The sequence below is a fragment of the Rhinichthys klamathensis genome, unplaced genomic scaffold, assembly GCF_029890125.1.
Source record: "Rhinichthys klamathensis goyatoka isolate OS25496 unplaced genomic scaffold, OSU_Roscu_1.1 h1tg000303l_1, whole genome shotgun sequence".
Lineage (NCBI taxonomy): Eukaryota > Metazoa > Chordata > Actinopteri > Cypriniformes > Leuciscidae > Rhinichthys > Rhinichthys klamathensis.
In genome coordinates this window covers 2,709,798-2,735,601 of record NW_026606822.1, presented here as the reverse complement: position 1 = coordinate 2,735,601, position 25,804 = coordinate 2,709,798, and the positions used below count along the sequence as shown (strand labels likewise).

The 25,804-nt window shown below is 37.7% G+C and overlaps 1 protein-coding gene across 1 annotated transcript in view; it reads right to left on the bottom strand.

Moving 5' to 3' along the window:
- ripor3 (RIPOR family member 3) overlaps positions 1-25,804 on the bottom strand; it is a 49,976-nt gene that overhangs the window by 1,077 nt on the left and 23,095 nt on the right. The window contains exons 2-22 of the mRNA XM_056270480.1: positions 23,936-24,044; positions 20,233-20,382; positions 20,063-20,141; positions 19,897-19,920; positions 19,739-19,792; positions 19,495-19,638; positions 16,293-16,362; positions 16,154-16,197; positions 15,163-15,288; positions 14,394-14,539; positions 11,041-11,170; positions 10,358-10,570; positions 9,470-9,850; positions 8,884-9,029; positions 7,825-8,026; positions 7,579-7,708; positions 7,137-7,292; positions 6,116-6,274; positions 5,706-5,908; positions 4,614-4,697; positions 3,463-3,553 (exon numbers count right to left, since the gene is read on the bottom strand). Coding sequence (XP_056126455.1) covers positions 3,463-3,553; positions 4,614-4,697; positions 5,706-5,908; positions 6,116-6,274; positions 7,137-7,292; positions 7,579-7,708; positions 7,825-8,026; positions 8,884-9,029; positions 9,470-9,850; positions 10,358-10,570; positions 11,041-11,170; positions 14,394-14,539; positions 15,163-15,288; positions 16,154-16,197; positions 16,293-16,362; positions 19,495-19,638; positions 19,739-19,792; positions 19,897-19,920; positions 20,063-20,141; positions 20,233-20,382; positions 23,936-24,033 — 2,830 coding nt within the window. The 5' untranslated portion in view covers positions 24,034-24,044. The remainder of the gene's footprint in view (positions 1-3,462; positions 3,554-4,613; positions 4,698-5,705; positions 5,909-6,115; positions 6,275-7,136; positions 7,293-7,578; positions 7,709-7,824; positions 8,027-8,883; positions 9,030-9,469; positions 9,851-10,357; positions 10,571-11,040; positions 11,171-14,393; positions 14,540-15,162; positions 15,289-16,153; positions 16,198-16,292; positions 16,363-19,494; positions 19,639-19,738; positions 19,793-19,896; positions 19,921-20,062; positions 20,142-20,232; positions 20,383-23,935; positions 24,045-25,804) is intronic.

Below are 25,804 nucleotides of genomic sequence, written 5' to 3'. Positions count from 1 at the left end.
CGTTTTCACTGTTATGCTGATGATACTCAGCTCTATATTTCTTTGCGCCCTGACAAAACTTACCAATTCACAAAATTAAAGGAATACATAGTTGATATAAAAAAATAGGATGACTAGTAATAATTTCCTACAACTACATTCTGAAAAAACAGAGATTCTAATCATTGGACCAAAAGCCTCCACATGTGATATAAACCTAGAATACTGTCTAACAGTTGATGGATGTTCTGTCAAGTCTTCGTTGTCAGTTAGGAACCTGGGTCTGCTCTTTGATCTTATTTCCAACATCTGTAAAACCACATTTTTCCATCTTAAAAATATATCTAAAATTACGACACATGCTCTCAGTGACAAAGGCAGAGTTAGTTCATGCGTTCATGACCTCAAGGCTAGATTATTGTAATGCTCTGGCTGGTTGCCCTTCTCCAGCTGGTCCAAAACGCATTAGCTCGAGTTCTTACCAGAAACAGGAAGTATGACCATATTAGCCCCGTTCTGTCAACTCTGCATTGGCTCCCTATTAAACATCGTATACATTTGAAAATCTTGCAAATTACTTACAAAGCACTAAATGGTTTAGCACCTCAATACTTGAGCGAGCTCTTAGTGCATTATAGTCCTTCATGTCTATTGCGATCTCAAAATTCTGGCCAGTTGATAATGCAGCTGGTAGATCCTTTTCCTATTTAGCATCCAGACTTTGGAACAGTCTTCCTAGCATTGTTCGGTAGACACACTCTGTCAGTTTAGATCTAGTCTTAAAACACATCTCTTTACCCTGGCATACACATTATCACATTTCTATAATTCACATCCGTTAAAGGATTGTTAGGCTGCAGGAATTAGGTCAGCCGGAACCGGGAACACTTCCTAGAACACCTGATGTACTTGATACATCGTAAGAAGAATGGCATCTGCGCTAATATTAGTCTGTCAGTCTCATCCTTATCCCGAGGTTACCATAGTCAGCCGGATCTAGTCCATATCCAGATCAGATGGGGGACCTGCAGCTAGACACGACCACAACGAGTCCCTGAATGTCAGCAGAGATTGTGTCTACTAGACAATCCCCTGAGAAGGCCTCATCGACACGACAGCCATCGGCCCAGATCCTCAGCAAAGACCACAAGAACCAGACAGGTCCTCCGCACAGACCCTATGGCCAGTTTCGACTCCATTCTGGCGTGATGAATCCGATCTTTAAGCAAAAGGAACTAGATGAATATTTGAATGCTATGATGAATTCTGACTTGTGATGGTGCCTGAATCATAATCACACCGTGTTTGTTCGTTGGCCAGAGGAGAACTAGACTGAGCCTGGTTTCTCCCAAGGTTTTTTTTCTCCATTCTGTCACCTGATGGAGTTTGGGTTCCTTGCCACTGTCGCCTCTGGCTTGCTTAGTTGGGGACACTTAATATTCAACAATATTATAACAATTATTGATCTGACTGTACAGACGCAGTTGAATGAGAACTGAACTGAGCTGGACGATGACATCGTTTTTCTGCAGAACTGCTTTATAGATGAAATGAACTGATTTAATAATTGATGATCTTTACAACGGAACTGAATCAACACTGAACTGACTTCAGCTGAACAACAGCCGAAATACATTATTTTCCTGTTATCACTGTAAAGCTGCGTTGAAACAATCTGTAATGTATAAAGCACTATTGAAATAAAGGGGACTAGACTTGACTAACCAGCGGACCAATTATATCGCACAGCATCTCAAATATTGGTTTGATCATTCTGAAATGCCTGAGCCCGAGTCTGTCATCAATATGATTTGGTATAATAACTTCCCAGAACTGTCTCACATGATTGCATACACAAACATCAGGCATCTGAACATGAGAGCATTTATTGCTTTCGTCTGCGTGCTCCAGGGTGGAAGTCATTTATAATTTGTGAAAAAAGAGCCACGGTGGCTTCTCCAATTGCAGCAACTTCCATTTTTATTACAGATAATATTTTCTGCCAATTTCCCATGAAGTGATGTTTTGTTCTCTTGAACACATGGGATGGAAATGCTGCTTTATTCGCAAATGTTTTATGCGATATACCAAACTTTGCACACAAGTTAAATTCACAACTTTGGATGGAAACAGCTACTGACTGACTGACTAGGCAGCAAAGCAAGCCTTTGGATTCGGACACAGCGCATGTACACTCACCTAAAGGATTATTAGGAACACCTGTTCAATTTCTCATTAATGTAATTATCTAATCAACCAATCACATGGCAGTTGCTTCAATGCATTTAGGGGTGTGGTCCTGGTCAAGACAATCTCCTGAACTCCAAACTGAATGTCAGAATGGGAAAGAAAGGTGATTTAAGCAATTTTGAGCGTGGCACGGTTGTTGGTGCCAGACGGGCCGGTCTGAGTATTTCACAATCTGCTCAGTTACTGGGATTTTCACGCACAACCATTTCTAGGGTTTACAAAGAATGGTGTGAAAAGGGAAAAACATCCAGTATGCGGCAGTCCTGTGGGCGGAAATGCCTTGTTGATGCTAGAGGTCAGAGGAGAATGGGCCGACTGATTCAAGCTGATAGAAGAGCAACTTTGACTGAAATAACCACTCGTTACAACCGAGGTATGCAGCAAAGCATTTGTGAAGCCACAACACGCACAACCTTGAGGCGGATGGGCTACAACAGCAGAAGACCCCACCGGGTACCACTCATCTCCACTACAAATAGGAAAAAGAGGCTACAATTTGCAAGAGCTCACCAAAATTGAACAGTTGAAGACTGGAAAAATGTTGCCTGGTCTGATGCGTCTCGATTTCTGTTGAGACATTCAGATGGTAGAGTCAGAATTTGGCGTAAACAGAATGAGAACATGGATCCATCATGCCTTGTTACCACTGTGCAGGCTGGTGGTGGTGGTGTAATGGTGTGGGGGATGTTTTCTTGGCACACTTTAGGCCCCTTAGTGCCAATTGGGCATCGTTTAAATGCCACGGCCTACCTGAGCATTGTTTCTGACCATGTCCATCCCTTTATGGCCACCATGTACCCATCCTCTGATGGCTACTTCCAGCAGGATAATGCACCATGTCACAAAGCTCGAATCATTTCAAATTGGTTTCTTGAACATGACGATGAGTTCACTGTACTAAAATGGCCCCCACAGTCACTAGATCTCAACCCAATAGAGCAGCTTTGGGATGTGGTGGAACGGGAGCTTCGTGCCCTGGATGTGCATCCCACAAATCTCCATCAACTGCAAGATGCTATCCTATCAATATGGGCCAACATTTCTAAAGAATGCTTTCAGCACCTTGTTGAATCAATGCCACGTAGAATTAAGGCAGTTCTGAAGGCGAAAGGGGGTCAAACACAGTATTAGTATGGTGTTCCTAATAATCCTTTAGGTGAGTGTATGTGTTGATAGTGTGAGAAATACAGCATATGACATAGACGCAGTAATTACAGCCTAAGGGTCACGTACCAAAGGACAGTACGGTCTCTCGTGCGGCGTTCCTCAGGTCTTCGTCTGCGGAGCGCCACAGCTCAGCTACATGCTCTGCACTCTCTGAGGCCTAAGAAAACACAGAACCCCTTCATCTAAACTGATCATCTCAAATAATACACACAGAAACGCATAAATAACAAAACATTACACAAATGCATATTCTTCTCTAAAATCCAAAATTTCGAGTCTGTAGGATTTTTACATGTTTTTGAAAGAAGTCTCTTATGCTCATCAAGCCTGCATTTATTTGATGCACCAAAAACAGTATTGTGAAATATTATTACAATTTAAAAAAATGTAGTTTTGTATTTGAATACATTTTAAAATGTAATTTATTCCTGTGATGCAAAGCTGAATTTTCACCATCATTACTCAAGTTCCTTCAGAAATGATTATAATGGCGCTTTTCCACTACACAGTACCAGCTCGCCTCGGCTCGGCTCGCCTTTGTTTGGTTTTCCACTGTGTAAAAGTTGTACCTGTACCTGCTTTCGGGTACTTTTTTTCGTACCACCTGCGGCGAGGTTCCAAGCGAGCTGAGGCGAGCTAAGCCGATACTAAAATGTGACGTGAAAACAATGCCGACTGCTGATTGGTCACAGAGAATCTGCGTCATCATTGCACGCGCCAGATGGAGTATTTTAAATAGTTTGGCCAGAGATAGTTACTAAACTTACTACTATTATTATGGCAACTCGGAAGAATACGCCGTGGTCAAACGAGGAGGTGCAGACATTCCTTTGTTTGGTTGCCGAAGAGAGGATCCAGCGAGAGCTTGATGGGGCAACGAGGAACGAAATGCGTCGCTATGACGACCGGGTACTATTTGTGGCGGTACTTTCTGCAATGGAAAACGGAGCGAAAAGCGAGCCGAGTCGAGGCGAGCCAAGGCGAGTCGAGTCGAGCTGGTAATGGTAATGGAAAAGCGCCATAATATGCTGATTTGCTGCTCAAGAAACATTTCTTATTATTATCAATGTTGAACACAGTTGTGCTGCTTTTTGGAAAATGTGAATTTTCAAAATGACATTATAAATGTCTTAAGTGTCACTTTTCATTGTATCATAAATATCAACAGCAGTAAAAGGTCAATAGAAAGCAAACGCACTAAAAGAGCAGCTATTTACCTTCAGACTTTTCAGAGCCAGACAGGCCTCGCGCCGCACATGTGTGTTGCTGTTTTTCAACAGGTCTGTGTAGTGAACCACTGCCTATAAAAGCCACACAACTATATCACATGAAAAGCTCAGCTCTATTAAAGGAGAACTCCGGCGCAAAATGAACCTTTGGTCTAATTACACATTGTTACCTAGTCAACCGTTATCTGAGATTTGTTTTCATGATTATCGAATGTAAATAGTTTTATCTCTAAAAACAGTTTAGCCTATAAAGCTAGTATAACACTAGTATATTGGGCATAGTGTAATGACGTTACACTATGCCCAATAGGTGTTCGTAGATCGACTGGTAAAGACTGTATTTCAAAGATGGCTTCTGCCTGTATACGCGAAGTTGACTGTATGTTTAAAATATCTTCTTATTAAACTGTCTGGACACTGACAAAGTTCTCAATGCTTCGGTTTGAAGGTAGGGACCCTCATTATGCTACCGTGTTAGTGTGGGGCTATTTTGAGCCTTGTTAGTGGTATTAACAAGCAATTTTTATTTGTCATTACACTATGCCCAATATACTAGCGTTATACTAGCTTTATAGGCTAAACTGTTTTTAGAGATAAAACTGTTTACATTCGATAATCATGAAAACAAATCTCAGATAACGGTTGACTAGGTAACAATGTGTAATTAGACCAAAGGTTCATTTTGCGCCGGAGTTCTCCTTTAATCCACATTTAAAAATGCTTGAATGTGATTACATGGGATAACAATAAGAAAGATAGCTTTGTGAAAAACAAGGTTTAAGTAGTATTTGTGTTTGATAGCAAGTTAAGGCCCATTCACACCAAGAACGATAACTATGAAGATTTACCTATGTGTGTGCGGCCTGCCACATTAAATGGATTTTGATTGGCTGTCAGTATCTTTATTGTTCATACGCTGTAAAAAATCTTTTGAAGGTGATTCCAACAATCTCGTTCCTCAGTGCCATTTTCGTTATAGTTATAGCGGTGCGGACTCTGCAATTGTTTTATATTTAGAATTATTTTGAATACTATATCGTTATCATCCATGATGTGAACAGGCCTTCAGGCTTCTTCTACCTTTGTCCTGAAGGATTTGGAGCGCTTGGCTCTGCTGAGGCAGGTCGAGGCCGCTGAAGACACCTTGTGATTAGCGTCCGTCTGTAGCTCGGCCAGGAGCTGGAGGACACGTCCTGTCGGCTGCAGCTCAGAGATGCGCTTCCCTTTCAGCTTTTGCAGAGCTCGCCTCCTCTTGGGACTCTCCAGACAGGCTATCAGATACACTGCAGCAAGCCGATCCGAGGGAGAAAGACAGGGGGAAGTCTCTTAATGAGATCTAATGGGAAGAATCCTTGAGGGTGATTGATTGATGTTGAAAGCAGTAAACTCGCAGGGAACCATCGAGGACAGAAGCATCTGTATTTAAGCCTAGTTTCTGTGACGTTTGCATCCTAGAGTGAGATGTGTCTGCAAACACTCTGCGCTGTTACCTTCTTTAGAGAGGAGAGAGATGTGCTCCCCAAAGTCACGTATACTCCATCTGTTGAGGTAGACTAAGAGCTGGAACACAGTCACTCGGTCTGTAGTGCACAGAGTCACAGACGCCATCATACAGCTGCACTGCACCTGATACAGCAACTGACTGAAAACTGCAGGAGAGAGACCACAAACATCTATACTTTAGATGTAGACTATTTCAGTAGTGTGAGAGGAACAATAAAATAGAACAGACAACACAAAATATATTTATTATTTTACAAATTATTGGATGCTAGTTTAAGAATTAAATTCTGATGAAACAATAAATATAATAATAATAAAAATAATATAGTAAAATAAAATATATATATATAATAAAATATTAGATATTTTAGTTGTTTGAAAAATAAATGACAATGAATAAACCATACATTTACTTTATTATACAAAGTTTATTAGATTATTTCAAAGACAATTAAGTATCATTTTGAAGATCTTTAAAAAAATATATTATTATAATACAATTAAAAATATAGTAAAATAACAATATATAATAAAATAATATAATTTAAAATATAATAACATTATACTATTATAGTAAATTATACTGTAAAATTATATGCAATTATTCTATATATAATATTATATATAGATTATTAGATATTTATTTACAAATTGAGGGATTTCAGTTTTTTGAAAATTAATTATTAAATTCAAAGGGACAAGAATATATATTTATTTTATTATACAAAGATTATTTCAAGGACAATTAAGTATTAGTATTAAGAATTATTTATACAAAGCTTTTTAAATTATTAAAAAATTAAAAAATACTTTTTCAAAAAATATATTAGAACATAATATAAAAACAAAAATTCTTTTTAAAAAAATAGAATAGAATAAAAAAATCCAGCAGAAATTAGTACAATATTTTTGTGAATGAGATTCTCAAGAAAGAATAGAATATACTGTAACATTATTATTTTATTTCAGTGGTTTGTGGATCAGAACATTAGAAGAGAACATCTGCACCTGCATCAGTCTGGCCTGGCTGTTTGGCTTTGACTTTGTGGATGTAATGTTTGCGCAGTGTCCTGAGAAAACCATCCGCAGGGCAGCAGAAAGGCGAATCACTCTCGCTGCAGTCCTTCCAAAATACTTCAATCCCCTTAGGAGCTCTGGCCAACACTGAGACACATCCACACACATGACTAATGCATCTACAGCGCTTCACACTGACACGGGAGAGAGCCTGTGACCCCCAACAGTATAAAGTAACAGTCGTAGCTCATATTACATATTCTAGTGTTACCCTTAGATGGTATGGGAACGAAAATGTGCCATAATCAATCATAAACTGAAGGTTAGTATTAGTGTTTGTGGGTAATCGATAAATCTCAAGTATTAGGATCTAAGGAGAGATATCTCAGTGGTATAGCTACTCATTCAAGGCCTGGTATTTTGCTAGACTTACGCTCTGTCACTGAGATTTCATCTATCATCCTCTGCGCCAGAGCACAGATTTTTTCCAGCACGTCAACCTGGCGTGACAGTTCCTCCATGATGTCTTCATGCACAAGATCGGAGTCAGAATGCTTCAATGCCTGGGAGGAGACAGAACTTGAGCTTACGCACACACTTACACAAAGTAACAATAGGCTATATATTGATGATTAGTGTGTGATTAATCAACACTGGTTTAATGAGACTGATTCCTCACACTCAGCAGCACTACACACACACTGAGGTGGCTTTCAAGAGCTTGATCCAGACTGTAGACTCCTGTAGTGAGTGACGGCTTTACTGCAGCGTCTCCTCGCTGTCTGACCTGCGCTTCACCCATGTCCTCAGAGGATGGAGAGTTCTTATCCTGAGATAACAGACCCATGCTTTTCAGGCTGTTCTCATTAAATGAACCAACCCTGAAATCAAATCAAATCAAATAAAGTTTGGCCTTATATATATATATATATATATATATATATATACACATAGCAATTTTTATATTTAAGCAATTTTAAAGCACTTTGAATTACCATTGTGAATAAAATGTGCAATATAAATAAACCTGCCTTGCCTAAATGATTTGATTTTAATAACTAAAATATTATTTTTATAATTTAATTATTATAAAGATAGATATTTAGTATTTCTTTTTTTCTGAAACCTGAAACCTGAATTAATATTTGCTATTTTATATGCAAAAAAAAGTTGTGGAATATCATGATATCCATGCAAATGTAAATTAAACATAATATCTTGTTTAAATGTGTGATTGTTAATTACATAAAATAATATGCATAGGCATCTGACCTTTGTCTGAATAATCAATGTGAGAATGCACATTTCATGCATTACCCCACTTCATCCACAAGATGGCACTTTAAGTCTTAATTTAACATGTTACCACAGCAACTTTCCTTTTTTGCATGCATTTATACAGACTTGTATTCATTGGCCCATATGGTCGGATCAATGCTGAAGATATTTCTTTTGCACCAATAGATTTGCCATTTAAACTCTCAAAAACATGTCTAAATTATATCCCCCCCAATAAAAAAATGAAAACTATTTTTTTGTACCATTCCCACCTCTGTAATGAGAAAAAAAGCTACTTTATTTTAAAGTATTTATACATCATGTTAGTATTTGTTCTACTACATTTAGTTGTAATTTTACATTTTACTTTTTTTTTTTGTCTCTTGAATTTGTGGCAATTGTTTTGGCATTTCTTTATGGGATTTACTTGGACAGCCCAGCTAAAAATGTGTTGACTTACCCAGTGTACCCGAGTCTGATGCTGCCCATACATGAGATTTCATCTTCATTACAATCTGCAGAGAGGAAGTCGAAACTGCCCAGCACTTCCTCTTCCTCTACTGCTAGTATCTGAGATGAGGGCATCTGTGGAGGCTCGAGGTCCTTCTAACATCAGGAAAGATGAAAAACAAGTCAATGAGACGGCAGCAAACAGACATTTACCCACAATGCATAGAGAAAAACAGTCCAACTCCATCACAATATAGGGTCAATCTCATGAAAACATATTCAGGTCAATTTCACCCCACAAATTAAATGAAAAGAAAAAAGTCATTTATTTTAATTATATATATATATATATAAAATTGTGACAAAAATCATTTAAAATATATATTTAACAAAATATATAAATATGGTCCTAAATTATGCCTATTTGCTTTACTCTATAAAAAATAAATAAAGGCGTAGTAAAAAAAAATATCCTTTTCATTTTGGGGTGAAATATGTCCCGGAATATGTTTTTACACATTTACACATCCATCTATAATTTTTCTTTTTTTTAATTACTCTACTAGTCCATCAATCCACCCATCCACCGATCTCACCTTCAAGACCTCACTGAGTTGGCGTATCTGCAGATCTAGTTTCTTTAACGTCTCTACATTGCTTGTTTCCTCCAGCTCTTTATTCAGTTCCTCTAGCAGTGAAGCAACTCTCTTAGCCACGGCTCTCTTCTGTGCTTTGCCTGCCTTTCTGTCCTTCAGTGCAGGTCTGTCTTTAAGTCCCTGCTTGAACGTGGTCTCCTCTTCAGGGGCCGTCGTCTCTGGAGCGTCTCCTTCACCTGTGCTAGGGCTCACCTCTCCATTTTGCTTGAGGATGTCAGGCGTGCTGTAGCGGTGGAAGAGGAATATGGAGTCTCGCTTGCTGCCCGCAGGACTGGGGGAAGCTGTGTCAGTCTCCGAGGGCCACTCCACACTCTCCTCTGCCTAGGGTTATCAATGGAAAGAAGTCATTTCTGAATATTTTTTCGCAACTGTTTAGCTTTTTTTTTTTTTACATTGTTTAATATCATAACAGATGTTTTCTTAATATATAAAACATTAAACCAATTTAATGTCATTTTAAAACAAATATATAATAAAAAAATTACAATAAATCTTTTTTTTTTTTTTTTTAAACAACTAAATATTTTATTTTTTATTATAAAAGTGGTTATTGATAAAATAATACAAATATAAAACAATATACTAAAATAATTAGGGGCCAAGCAGCAATACTGAAAAATGTCTAATGATTTTTTTTTATTTTTATAAAATTGGTTATTGCTTATAATAATACAAATTTGAAAAATACAGTAATATTATATTATTTATTATGACATATTTTTTTATATTTTAATATTTAATATCTAATATTTAAATAAATATATATATATATGTATGTATATACACACAGTATATATAAACAACAACAAAAAAACTATAAATTCATACATCTTCTGTGGGCGTCTTTGATAGATCATCATCCTGTAACTTAGTGTCAAGAACAGGGAGGTGTGTAAGTGGCGGGTTGCTTGTCTTCTCATAGGCAGGAGGACTAAGTGCCTGGGTGGAGTCAGCAAGGTAGCTGAGTAGAGACACACCCCTAGATTCACGTGAGCCAATGGAAAAAGAGCCATCTGCATCCTGTATCTGACGCATCATAGACTACAGCATAAAAAGACAGATCAAATCACGTGATAACATTTAAGCTCTTCGGGGCAAAGACAAGAGTTTATTGAGGGTGAAGTGGGTAATTTCGGCATCATTAGCGTCTTTTTTGTCCAATGACGACAAACTCCAGACTAAACCTTTCCAGCAAAAATCTTGTTTGGGTTTGTGTTGCACCATTTCAACTTGAGGATGTCAAAATGAGGATTTTTTTTTGTTGCACAGTCTGCTTTGGCTTTCACCCAAGATCTCACTTGGGTCACACTGTTCAATCTGTCACGTAACAATCAAAAAGCACAGATAAAATCTCACAGTGCACACCTGGCTTCAGTTATTGTTGTCTCTGCACATTAAACCAAGAGAGGAGAAAATATTTTATCATCGGAAATTACACACTTCACCTTTAAGTGTTTGTGAGCGGTCATGCTGGGAGTGTGTGTATGTGTGGTTGTAGGTCAGAAACTCACTAGAAAGTATTTCTCAGTGAAACTGGGTGTGTTGGGAGGTGTCCAGCTATATACGGATCCCTTTCTGCTGTGGATGGACTGGCGGCTGGCGGACGCTGTGAGAGGCCTCACCTCAGAGCTATCGAATGGACTAAAGGAAGAAAAAGTGAGGGAACAAGAAACTGTCAAGAAAAATAGACTCTGGTACGCTTAGATGTCCGAAATAATTATTTTCTGAAAAGGCACAAACAGTAAACAGAATGCAGAAGAGTAATGCCTAAGGATTAAATATTGGGTGTTTGGATTTACAGATTTAGCTTCAATGGACATTCCCCATTGTGTTTAGAGCTAACTACAGATCTAGCTAGTTGTTACCCGTATAGTCACAATTGTAGGTGTGACCTCAACCTCCCACCTTAACCATAGCCTTCCACATAACCCCACCCTCAAACCTTAAACATAACCTTACCCATAATCCCACTCCTATCCTTAAGCATAATTCAGTCTCCCTGAAACTCCTATACTTACTTGCACTCGACAATAAACTACCAACTGATGTTCAAAATGCTTTTCAAGTTTTTTTAAGTTACACTTTTAAATCTGTATTTAACACTTTTATTCAGCAAGGAAGGATGCATTAAATTGATCAACAGTGTAAGTGAAGACATTTATATTGTTACAAAAGATTTCTGTTTGAATTAACTGCTGTTCTTTTGAACTTTCCATTCATCAAAGAATCCTGAAAAACTGTATCACGGCTTCCACAGAAATATGAATCAGCACTTTTCAACACTGATAAGAATAAGAAATGTTCAAATAATTTTAGAATGATCACGTGACACTGAATATGATGCTGAAGATGATGCTTTGCCATTATTGGAATAAATTATATTATTTAGTTACATAGTTATTTTAAATTGTAGTAATATTTCACAATTTTACAGTTTTTATTGCATTTTACAAATAAACATAGCCTTGGTGAGCAGAAGAGACTTCTTTCAAAAACAATCAAAAAATCTTACTGACCCCAAACTTCTGATGATAGTGTATATAATTAGTTCTTTAGTTAGTTATATATCGTTAATTAATATTATCTTTAGGTGTTTTATTTATCTTGACTTTAAAAGATTTAATAATTTCCCATTAAATTACTTTTTCAGAATGTTTAGCACTCTCAATCTAACCATTGTAATTTCCAACTGAATTTTGATACTAAATGGAGACTGATGTTATATGTCTAAACATTGTTTTCTTTTGTTCTAAATAATTTTTTTTTTTTTTTTTTTTTACATATACCAGCTGACATTCACTGTTTTACTCAATAAAGAAGAAAAACTTCAAAAATGGTGTGAATAAAACTCGCTCAGGTTCTGATTACACATGATGTGTGGAGTGGCAGTGTGTGTTTGTCATCACTGGTTGATGAAGAGTGACACTGTGAACAGAGACTAAGCAGAACCAGAGGAAATGAGGTGACAGCAGTGAACTAACACACACACACACACACACACACACACACACACACACACACACACACACACACACACACACACACACACACACACACACACACACACACACACACACACACACACACACACACACACACACACACACACACACACACACACACACACACACACACACACACACACACACACACACACACACACACACACACACACACACAAACTAAAGCATGGAGATGGTGAACAGGCTGTGAGATGTGTTTAATTTAGTGACCCTGTAAAAAGAGGCTATGAAAAATCATTTCCACCTGGACTGTGTAAAAACCAATGTAATTCGATCGGTGTGTGTGTGAGAGGGATGGGGTAGTGATGGACTATTTATCCATCTCTCTGCAGTCAGCTGTTCTTCCACAGCTGGTGTGTGTTAGCTGATAGCAAAGCCGTACTTTACAGGGGGCGTGTTTGTGTGTGAGATCAGTGTCTTGTCGACTCAGTTACATGAAAAAGTGGCCTCAAATATTCTGTGAATAGCACTTTTACAGTATTTGAAATGTTTGTGAACATGAGGGTAGAACATTAAATTATCCATCAAGTGTGCTGTGAAGGCATCTGAGCTATCCCTACGAATGGTAACCTCGCTGTAACAGTGGCTGGTATCCGTTGATATATTTAGTTGATGCAAAGCTGAATTTTCAGCATCATTACTCCAGTCTTCAGTGTCACATGATCCTTCAGAAATCATTCTAATATGCTGATTTGCTGCTCAACAAACATTTCTTATTTTTGTGGAAACCCTGATACATTTTTTCAGGATTATTTGATGAACAGAAAGTTCAAATTAACAGTGTTTATTTGAAATAGAAATTTGTTAAAATGTAAAAGTCTTTACTGTTAATTTTGATCAATTTAATGCACCCTTGCAAGAGCTGCACGATTAATCATTAAAAGATCACTTTCTCGATTTAAACACCGGCGCAATCTCATTCCTACTTGACAAAGATTAGTCTGTCTATTAAACCTTTGACGAAATCACAGAGAACATTCAGATCTGCGTTGGCGCTGCCACTGACCAGAGAGAGCAGTGGTCATGTATAGGTATGAAACAGCAACACAAACAGTCTTTTCAGCTACACGGTATCATTATTTCTGTGTTACAAATATTCATATTATCACAGAAGTACTGAGATAAAAGTTTATAGTTCGGATCTAAACAATGATGTCATCCGAAGCAATCCAAAAAAATAGAGTAAAAGACTTTTTGAAAGTATCTTGGTGCTTAAAATAACGATTATATCAATTACATCGTTACACCAGTAGGTGATGAAAAGTGGCTGTTATTATAAAAAAAATTATTTGTCATTGAATCATTCATTCAGGAGGTTCTTTCAAAAACGCTGATTCATCTAGTAATGTAATAAGCGAAGTCTTTATAAGTGAGTCATTGAATTGAGTCATTTTTAAAAAAAATAATTCATTGAAATTAATTAAGCATTTTTAAATAGACTGCAGCACTTAATTTGTCAGAACCTTCAATAAATTACATGTCATTTTAGTTGTCTGTTCAGAATCGTGGGAGAATCATGATCTCTCTATTTAAAAAAGAAAAAAAAAAGAAAATCATAATTCTCAATTTATCCAGAACCATGCAGCTCTAAACCTTGCTTTATAAAAGTATTTGTAATAATTCTCTATCATTAAAAATGTGTGGTGGGAAAAAGTGAGCTTATATATATATATATATATATATATATATATATATATATATAAGTAATTGGTGTCACTGATATTAAACCTGGTCAATAATGTCTTAAAGTGCCCATTGTCATTCACTTTATAAGTATATAGTAGCATTTTTAGCACTTTATAAAAGTGTGTCTGTCTTGTAAATTCCACGCATGCACTTACTTCCAAACAACCTCTAGCTGTAGCTTGATGGTTCCCAGTTCTGTTATGTCCACAACCATCATCTGTGGCCGTGCTGTGAAAAAATCTGCACTCCTACACGTTACCATACCGACCAGGATAGAGCTTAACCCCTTGACCTCTGTCACCTACAGGACAAGAGACCGCACGATGTAACATGCATTAACAGTGTCAAAAAGAACCATGATAAAACCATGATATCATTTGAAGCAGCTTTATCAGCTTAATGCATATCAGCGAGTTTCTATGTAGCGTTGATGAGTGCTTGCTTACTAGTTTAGGGGATTTTTCATTTACCCATTTCATCATTGATCAGACAAAAATAGTAAGTCAAATCACTTAGAAAAGTAACAGCACACCTCTCCTCAAAAAGCTGCATGCCATTAACTAGAAATTTTATATTTGAGATCTGATATTGGGTGACACAGCCAAACTAATTCAGATGAAAATTATGATTTCCTCCTCCTACTCTTAAACCACTATGTCTGTATTTTCAGGGATGGAATTAATTTCAGACAACCAAACCTTTTATAAGCATTGTTACACTGGTCCAAAAAGCTTCAGACAGTCTGTTAAACATCTCTATCATTCTCTCTCAGGGGGTCTGTGGGCGGTTTCTTCTATTTAGATCTAACAAACAGAATATGGACAAAAGGCCTGGAACCTCCTGTCATCACAACCCCCACAGACGACCCTGACAGGAAGTGGTATTTGCGCAGGTGTGTGCGTGAGTATACGTGGACGAGCTCACCTTGATCTCAAAGTTCCCATGGATGTGAGGGAGGAAGACCATCTCTTCTTCGTCCCACAGCTGTCGGTCATCCGTCTGGATTCGCCCTCTGATCCTCCATCTCTGACGGCCCAGCCGGATCAACACCTATATAACAAAATATCAAACCAAGTGGCATTAATATTAAAGAAAAATAGCACAAGCACACTTTACAAGCAAAACATTTAGCAAAAGAAATGTTTGTTAGGTTTAACTGAAAAAAATGTGTTCAAAATCAAAAAAGAATGTTGAAAATTGTTGTAAATAATTTATAGTTACATGAACACATCCATAGTTAATGTGATGAACTTCATACAACCATTAAGAATTACTTTCTCTTATGTCTAGCATAATGTTTGCATATATTTTGATATCCAATAATTTGAAATTCATACACGTCTAAATTTTCCAAATACTTTTTGGGGCGACTGCATGTGAATGTGTGGTCTTGTGCATCAGCCAGTCGATGGCTCCTGTGACCACATTCCATTGTGCATGAAGTCACTGGAAACCTGGCCTTAAAAATGTAATCGAATAGCTGGTGAAATATGTCATTTCTGCCTAATATTTTAACATAAAAGCACCATAACTCATTTGTTTCTTTCATAGGCTTAAAAGACACTGAGTCTTGGATTAAAAGTGATGTTTTTTCAATTGCATCCACGGCTTTTTATGCTTTTATGTATTAAAGTGATAGTTCTGTGATTATTTACTCTCACTCATGGCATTCAAAACCCATATGACTTACTTTCTTTCAGTCATATATTTTTATGGTGCTTTTTTTTGTCAGTTTGGGAGACCATCAATGCCCCATCAAACCATCCACATTCATTTTCACTGGAAAATAGCAGTGTGCTGACATATGAGGGAGCGCAAATGATGACGGAACTATAATTTTTGAGTGAACTATCCCTTTAAGTGTATAACAACAGTAACTGGTCCAGCAACAGGATGTTGGGTTAAACCTCCTCACCTCATACTGATCTCCAGGACAAAGCCGGGCAAAGCCTATCAACCCTGCCTCAGCAAAAGAGGGAAAACATTAGATGTTTAGGAGACCAACGTTCATCTGAAACTCAAATTCCTGCATATGTGAAGTGCTGTGTATGTACCTTTCATTTTGATTTGTAGCTCTCCCAGCAAGATTTCCAGTTCTCCTTCCATTGCACACATGTCCTGCAGGTAGAGATGAGTGTAAAACAGAGAGTGAGATGTTTGAACTTACATTATAGCAGGGGTATTCAATTAAAATTCTAAGAGGTCCAGTTAGAGAAAATTTCATCAAGCAAAGGTCCGCAACATCACAATGACTAACGTTATCTAATGACTAAGCGTTATCATTCAGTGCCACAGCCTAGTAGTTGTATGAAAATATGTAAGTAGCCTAGTCAACAGACGACTGTCAAATAAAATAAAAGTCCAATTCAATAATATTTCAACAATATTTATTGTCAGTTTATATATTGAACTGTAGGGATCATAAATAATAAGTACTCTAATAATAAATTATCAATTTAAATAAAATAAAGGCTGCATTTAAAAATAAATGATAAATAAATAAAACACAACAGAGAGCTTTTGAAAAATGTGCATCTCAAAATAAAGTGCTTAATTTTAGAAAAATTAAATAAAAAGTATAGCTTGAGTTTCCCTTTTACTTTTTAGCTAACTCCCTTTCACATCTTAAGTTTAAATTAATTTTAACTTAATTTTAACATTTTATAATAAACAATCTCAACACATATTAACAATTGAACAGCTTTAACACCTCCTTTTCTCTTTCTTTCCCTTTTATATCCCACTTCCCCACCTTTTCTTGCTTAGTGAGAAAAGTGAGCCCTTGCTTGTCCTGCCAGGATTTTAAATCTGGGCTGGAATGGTGTTAGGGCCATTCTCATACACATGTGTAGGTGCTCGTTGGTGAGCCTGGATCTATATTTGCTTTTAATAATGTTCATTGTGGAGAAAGCTGCCTCACAGTTGTATGTGGAGCCAAACATGGTAAAGATGTACACTTTCCTCAGACCTGGGAAAGCGGTCTCTGAGACCATTTGAAGCCAGAAAGTGGCAGGATCTGTTTTTCCAAAATGCTCATTCAAGGCCACATCTGCTTGGAGATCGACCAGTTGCATCTGGAGAGGCCCAGCATTTGCCCACTTGAAGAGCAGTGTGACTTCCTTTGAGAACCCCCTGAGATCTGTGATGAGGAATGGGTTCTGAATGAACAGGGTGAGCTGCTGTCCAAAGCTGAAGCTGTCAAAACGCTTGCTGAAATTTACAATCAGCTTGTCAACAAAGTCAACAAAAGAAGACACCTCTCTCTCACCCTGAACCTGTTCCTTCACAGTTGGGAAGTGTGCACAGTCTCCCTGCAGGTCTTCCCTAAACAATGCAAGTTTCCTCTGAAAGGAACGGACAGCTGTCATCAGATCACAAACTGAATTGTCCTTGCCCTGTAGCTTTAAATTCAGTTCATTCAAGTGTGAAGTGATATCAACCAAAAAAACAAAATACATATTCTTGTCATCCTCAAAAAAGAGAGAAAATGTTTCTGCCTTCTGGCTCTTCAGCTGTGTCAAGAAAGCTGCGATTTCCCCTCGGATAGACCAAAAGCGCTCCAACACCCTACCTTTGCTGAGCCATCTTACATTGTTGTGTAGCAGAAGGTCATCAGCATTTGCATCAACTTCTCTGAGGAATTCCCTGAGCATGCGATGCTGATGGGAAGAGGAAGCTCTGAGAAAGTTTATCATTCTCATCATTGTGTTCATCACCTCAGCATACTCGTCTGACAGGGTGGAGCACAGGACTGACTGATGAATTATGCAATGGTAAGAGATGAGTTGAGGATTGTCCTCTTTCATTCTTGCCACAGCTCCTCTCTCTCTCCCTACCATGGCAGGGGCTCCATCTGTGGTTATTGAAACCACTTGTTTCAGCTCTATTGCCCTCTTCGTTAACATCTTCTTTATGGCCAGGTAGATGTCCTCTCCTCTTGTACTGGTCTGAAGGGGTGTGATTTCAGCTCTATTGCCCTCTTCGTTAACATCTCCTTTATGGCCAGGTAGATGTCCTCTCCTCTTGTACTGGTCTGAAGGGGTGTGACACCTAACAGGTCTTCACAGAACTTTTCCTTGTCCTTGTTAAAGAACCTTACAAAAACTAACAGCTGAGCATTGTCAGACACATCAGTGGACTCATCTACAGCTAAGCCTATGCATGGTGCCTTGTGAATTGCTTCATCCAGCTGAGCTAGCACATCCTGGGTTAATATTTCTGTTTTCTTTGTGGCTGATGATGCTGACATAGGTATTTGCTTGATTTTTACACACATGTCTTCTTTTTGTTTTCCCTCAAGTAAGGTTTCAGCTACCGCACTCATGCACTCCTTGACAACCCCTGGTTTTAAATGGTTTTTTATGTTGGCCCAAAATCCAAGCAACTTTAAGGGAAACATTCGTTAGCACGTTGTTGGGCAGTGAATGAATGTGTTAGGATTCTGCTGGATCGATCATATTGGGCTTTTAGATCGTTTATTTTCTGTGCCCTCAGTGCGGATTTAAGTGGGTATGTTTGGTCAAACGATTTGTGCTTTGTCTCATAGTGGCGCTTCACATTGCCGCTCTTAATAATCGCGACAGTCTCTGAACATATGAGACATACCGGTTTTGAACTGCCCGTAGGAAGAATGAACATGAAAGAATCTGTCCATTCTTGATTGAAAGCTCTGTTTTCGCTGTCCACTTTTCTTTTTTTAGAGCACGCCATGTGAAACGTCGTCTCTCTTTCGTCTCGTCTCTCCCTGTGTGTGTGTGTGTGTGTGTGTGTGTGTGTGTGTGTGTGTGTGTGTCTCGCGCGCGCTGACTCGAGTAGCATCACATGACGATTTACAACGCATGCTATTGGTCGGTGACTTTCCTGGGCCGCGCTAAACCAGTACCATAAATGCTAGAAAAGCTGCGCAGGTTAAAATAGAAACGCTCCGTCAAACGTTAATAATTCTCAATAATGTATGGGTTATTGGTCCGGGTCCGGACAGAACGGCGGCTGGGTCCGGATCCGGACCGCGGTCCGCCTATTAGTGACCTCTGCATTATAGGTTCTTTTTCATCAATGCACTGGTTAGATATCGTTCGCAAATAAAGGAAAAGCGAAGTGTGGTTAAGCCAATCTTGTTATGTTGGGCTGGCCGGGATGTTTTGAAAGAGCCACCGAGCCACAGTGTTTACGCTTGTTGGGAAAATGACCACACAAATGGCTCACTTATAGTTTGTTGTGCGTGTATATGGTGTCCAGGACAGACTTTACCTCAAGGCTGTGTCTGTGGTTACGGTTCAGCTCCAGTAAACTCTCTCGAGACTGTCGTGAAGACGGAGACAGAGAGAACGCTCTCTTCATGTTCGAAGCGCCTTGGCACAGCCGCCACTGGATACAGTACGACTCGTACAGCTCTTCAACCTGTTGACATCCACATTCACACAATATAGGTTTATTCTTAACAAATCTGACCAGTGTTCATATGCAATCAAATTAAATGAGTATTTTTAGGTTGTGTTACCTTACTAATCTGAAACTCTAAGCGTCGTATGTATCTTTCTAAGGCTCGTATCTCCTGTTGTTAGCAAGCAGGACATAAAAAGATTACATTTTGTCAAAATTTTTGTCACAACACTCAGTCAAATGATTGAATATTAGCATTTGTTAATGACAACGTACCTTTTCCAGGTCATAGAAAAAACCCTGAGGAATGAAGAATAGTTATTATGTATTATTTTATATTTACTTTAAAAACTGTGTAGAAATAAATAATGATAATAATAATAAAATACATGAAAAAGCTGGATTAGGACAAGTTGAAGTTATTCTCAGTACAAAGACTCACCAGTCTGGAGTTCCTCTTTGTGTCTCTCTGCTGGGATGACAGGAAGTCCAGCTCTGTTTGATGGTTTTCCAAGTAGTCCCTATACGGGATGAGATGTCATTAACATTCACAAGACTAGTGTGTGCAGTCCACAAGTGGCTTCATTACTCTACTACGATGACTGCACATACTTGAGCCCTTTCCTCAAAGCCTGGAAGATTCTGTCCACCTGCTCAGGCTGTTGCCCCCAGACGCTGCTGCCCACTCGACCCGAAGAGGGCATTCTGGGAGATTTCCCTGCTATGACTTTTGTGCGGAGAGAGCTACGAGCCGAGGAAAGTCTGCAGGGTGAGATGGAATAGTCAAGATGGCGAAAAAAGATATACACTTATATACACTATTGTTTATAGTGTATAAACTAAAGACATTTATATTGCTATAAAACATTTCTATTTCAAATAAATGCTGTTCTTTCTATTCATCAAATCAGCATAATAGAATGATTTCTGAAGGATCATGTGACACTGAAGACTGGAGTAATGATGCTGAAAATTCAGCTTTGTCATCAAAGGAATAAATTATATTTTAAGATATACATTTATTTTAAATAATAATAATAATAATAATAATTCACAATATTACTGTTTTTACTGTATTTTTGATAAATTTTATTTAATTTTATGACACTTATCACAGATCAAACTGTTCCCACAACAGCTCAAACCTCATACTTAGATTTATCCATCCATAATAGTCCTGTCTAATCATTTACTATCCAAACCTTTATGTTTTTCTGCCTATTTGATTTGCATTTTGCCTTTTACTTCAACTTTATTTTCTCTTTAAAACTGCAGTGAACCAAAGACAGTCTCAAAAACGCGGTTTGAAATCGCTGGTGTTTCTGACGCCACAAACTACCTTGTAACCAATCAACGCGAGTGGATCTCTGAGCTGAGTGAGTGAGTGGAGGCGGGGGCAAATTTGCATATTCATAGAACCGCGTATACTAAATGAGACACGGGTGTAATAGTTACAAGGCATGACGAATTTTTTTCTTCAAGGAAAACTCATTTAAATATGTCATTTGATCAAAGGTGAGTTTTAAAGGATAAAATGATTGACTACAGGGGGACTTTAAAAGAACTGAATAATCCATTTAATTTATAGAGAAATGCATTTCTTTTGGCCATTTCTGAACACATAACTAAACTTCACAAGTGCATGTAATAATTCAAAAACCGAAAAAAGACTGCATTACCATTTCCACACTTCATTAAGTAGCACAATGGTTTCAGTTGGCCAGGAGAATAAGAACAGATTCTCACATTAGAATGCTTTCCTAAAACAGTGTTGGCCACTGAAAATGATGGTTTTCATGATCACATTGTAGTTATTTCAAACTGTAATACATTTGAACATTAATAATGTTTTTGAATGTATTTTTGGTAAATTAAACACTACTTTGGTCAACAGAAGTATCGATTTCTTGCCAAAAACAACATTTGTTTTAGCAATTCCAAACTTTTGAACAGTAGTACATGTTTTTATATTCTGAATTTAATCCTCACATCCCATTTTAGTTACAGCCACAATATAATCTACATATTTCAGCGATGTTCTGACAGTGTATGCTTACACAGCATACAAACTCAATGACTCTGCAATGTCAATAAACTCTCTTAGGAAAGGCATTCCTCTGCGCTGCTCTGACTGGGGGTCACCAATAACACAAGCTTTGGCTCTCTCACATCAGTATATTCCTTCCTGTCTCTATCACTGACATCTGTAACTCGCTGTAACTCGAGGTCCCTCAGTGGACAATGACACAAGTAACGCCCTTTTTCTCGACAAAGAGCTTGATTCTCTGTATTTTCTCTTTTAGTGTATTTTTAAAACTATTTATGTGAGTGTAACAGCAGACTTTCAGTGAAAAACAACTTACTGGGGCTATATTACAAAAACTTTGTTTATTTTTAATGTTGTTAAACTGGTGTAATATTTATGAATTTGATTATATCCTTATCCATTTATTTAAGAGTGCATTGCGCTTGCCAAGAACACCTGCCACACACGCTCTTCTGATTGGCTGTGATTTTTGATTGATTTTGTCGCATCTCGTAGTCACGTTGCGTCTGGTGTGGACAAACAAATTGCTTGTTTCTGGAATGTTATCGCATCTGGTTAGGACTGGTGTAATACAGCCACTGTAATGTAGCCTAATTAATACAAATTTTGCTTACATAAATTAGTCACTCACTACCCAAAGAGGTTGTACACAATTTTTGCCAAAAATCAACATAAAATTGTTGATATGCAGTGCTCATTTGACTACTGATCGGCCAACTTCCAATTAAGGTTAAACAAAACTGGTTGAGAAGAATTGGAAAAATAGAACACGTTTATTAAAGTTAATCTATTAAACATGTTCTGGGGTATTCATTAATCTCAAAGGTTTTTGTTTTGATGCAACCCCCTGCTTCTTCCAATAATAATAATAATTGTGTTAGTTACTAATAGGACCTACTTAAAATAATGGAAATGATATAAATCTCAAATTAGCCAAACAATTTCTTTATAATTTAGGTTACAGAAATCTGGGTTATGGTTTTAACACAAAAAATAAAGGTTATAAATGATTAAATGATTAAAAAATATTAGTCAGAGGTCAGTCAGCCCTCATTCTGAATATGATATTGCCTGATTTTAAAAAAAAATGTTAACCATAAATTAAATTAACCGTATCCAATGTACTCACTGTACAAAAGTCAAAAGAGTGGTTGAAATCTGTTTCTTTATAACTGTAAATACATGATCTTAACATTTTGTAGCTGACAGCATTGATTAATATTTTTAATGTGCTTAAAAAGCATTTTCTCACAATGCAGTTTTGTGAAGCTTCTGCCATATAATAAAGAGTTTACAAATTAGAAGCAGGCGGATACGCCTCTGAAGTTGTTTTGGCCTTTGTCTGCAATCATTTAGTTTCAGTCTTTTACTTGGATGGGAATGCAGGAATGTAATGCTATTGTGACAAAATAAAAACTTGCACAAATGCACACACATACACACAGCTGTGTTTACTTATGTAAGCTGTCACACTGCTCACAGAGAATGCTTGTGCTTGAATCCGAACCGTGCATCCTCTCAGGACCTTTGGTTCTTGAAATAACTACTGCTGTTACATAATAACTCAAGCTTGTTTATGTTTCGGATTGTGTGGAATGGCGAGTTAGAACTATAAGCAATCAAAGAAAAACTGTAAGCCACATCCGATATAAGCTAAGCTCCTAAACCTAGTGAGCTGCCCTACAACGCATCCGAACTGAGATGGAGCCTGTGACTGATTTAGAACATCAATAGAGTGCAACAGTTGGGTTCTGGAAGTAAAAATTCTATTAATTTTCTTCATAAGAAAATTGATTTTGATTGTAATTTTATTTAGTTCTTGTTTTTATACTTCTATTTAACTTTATTTTCACTTCAGTTTTAATAATTTTAGTAGTTCAACTTTAATTTTTTATTTAAGTTAGTTTTTCCTCAGAAAAAGTAATTTTTCATATTCTATCTCAGCTTAATTTTAATTAGGCCTACTGTAAATTGCAGATTTTTAATAGTTTTAGTTTATTAACTAAATAGTTTAGTTGATAAACAACAGCATGCATGGCCTTATTGCAGAAAAGATTCAGACTCCTCACAAATGTTTTGTGCAACATTTTGAAACCTCCCCAAGATGTCCTCATTTCATAAATTCCAGTGAACAAGAGTCATGCTTTTCGTGAGCTTCCATGGCCCCTGCTTTGAGGGCATTTATCTTAAGAAAAGTCAAGTAATACAATCTGACACAGATGGAAACAACACATCATCTTGTCTCAAACACAAACAATCCTAGCTTACCTTCTCCGGCCACCGAGTGCGTTTACTCCAGTGAAGGAGCGGCTCCGCTGCACCATGCCGCCATCAGCCGGACAATCAAACTTCAGCTTTACTGACATCTCACCCCCGCCTACAACATACACAAACACAAGAAAAACAGTTAGAAATCTGCTTTTTGTTAGAGTCATAGCTTAGCCTAGAACATGTTAGCAACTGCATAGCAACACCTTGGCAACCACCCGCAACAGCCTAGCAACCAAAAAGCAATGCACTCTTACAAACTCACAAATTGAACACATTATCATCTGCATGGCAACGCAAACCACACATCTATGGGCTAAAAATATCTCAAAACACCTTAGCAACACCTGTCCACACTCACAATAATAAAAGCAAAACTAAAGAGAGAAATCAAGAAACCTAGAAAAGGATTAGGACAAATTCTTGTCACTGTCACACATGCACACACGTACACACGTATCTGCTAAACATAAAGCTACTCATAACGAACTCCTCATCCTTCAACCTCAGTGACAGCCACCCCATTCTCCTCCATGAGAAATGTCCATGTCTCTGTTCTGTCTCTCCTCATCCCATAATTCTTCTCTCCTCTGTTATTGTACACAGTTCTTGAACATTCCTCAGACACTAAGGCCCCAAAACACCTACAGTGGGCCCAAAAAGACACTTGAAGTGGTTGTGAAATGAAAATTCTTGCTATCTATTTTCTAAATGCATGTTATAGATCTTATATTGTGTAGGCAATTCATCCGTGCGTGTTTCATTTTTTGACCTTGTTTAATCAAATGTTTAATCAAATTGCTGGATCTCTGGTGATGAATGCAGGATCACAATACAGAAGAAAAGATACGCCGCTACTTCCGTTTCACTTAAAATGTCTGAATGTCTATGGATTAGATAAGAAAAAAACATTAAAACTAACTGCCATTTGATTCAAATAAAAGATGAAAAATCACAAAAAGATCCTGCAGCATTTGAGCACAGATGACACTTTGTTTGCATTTGTGTGCTTAAGTGTGACTTAAGTGTCCAACTACTGTTCACTTATGGCTTTTGCACCTGTTTGGCTCAAGGAAACGTTTTTGTTGACAGTGGCACACAAGAGAGAGAGACAGAGCGCAGAAGTGCGAGGAAGAAAGGATGAAAAAGAGAGACGGAAGACAGGAAAGGGACAGAGATATGCCTTGATTGCAAACGCAGGGGCAGTTATCATTCTCTACAGGACAGTAACTCATGTTCCTTTTCCTACAAGAGGAAGAGAGAGATCTGAGAGCTAGATGAAGAAATGTGGGGGGTAACGTTAGATGAGCAGGGAGTTTCAGAAAACCATGTTTGTAAGAACCATGGAAACAGTGCTAAACTACCATGACAAGTGCAGCCCATGAGAATTTAAAATAACAAAAGTACTTTTTTTCCGAAGAAAATGAGAATTGCTTGCCTGTAAAAAAATAAAATAAAAAATCCGGGGGGGGGGTTGCTAAGGCGTTGTTAAGAGTTCAGGGCGGTTGTTTACTAACGTTAACGTTACATTACCTCAAAAGAAACCTTGACTCGGGTTCGTCATTCACTGTAAAGTCTATTAAGTCTGTAGGCTAGGTTAGTTTTTTCTAGCGCTGGGTAAAAATATTGATCTTCCAGTTAACGTTAATCGGAATCTTTATTTAAACGATCTCGATATCTCTCAAAAAACGAGCTTTTTGTAAATTGTTTTTCCTGCACCGCTTTTTAGAGGCAAACCCGCCGCTGTTAAATCTACAGCCACCTGAAAAATAAGTCATATTTTACAATCATTTGAGGTCTGAATTAAATGCGATAAGAGTAAAAGTCGGTTTACCCCGAAATTTCCATCAAGTTGTCCGCCTCGAGTTG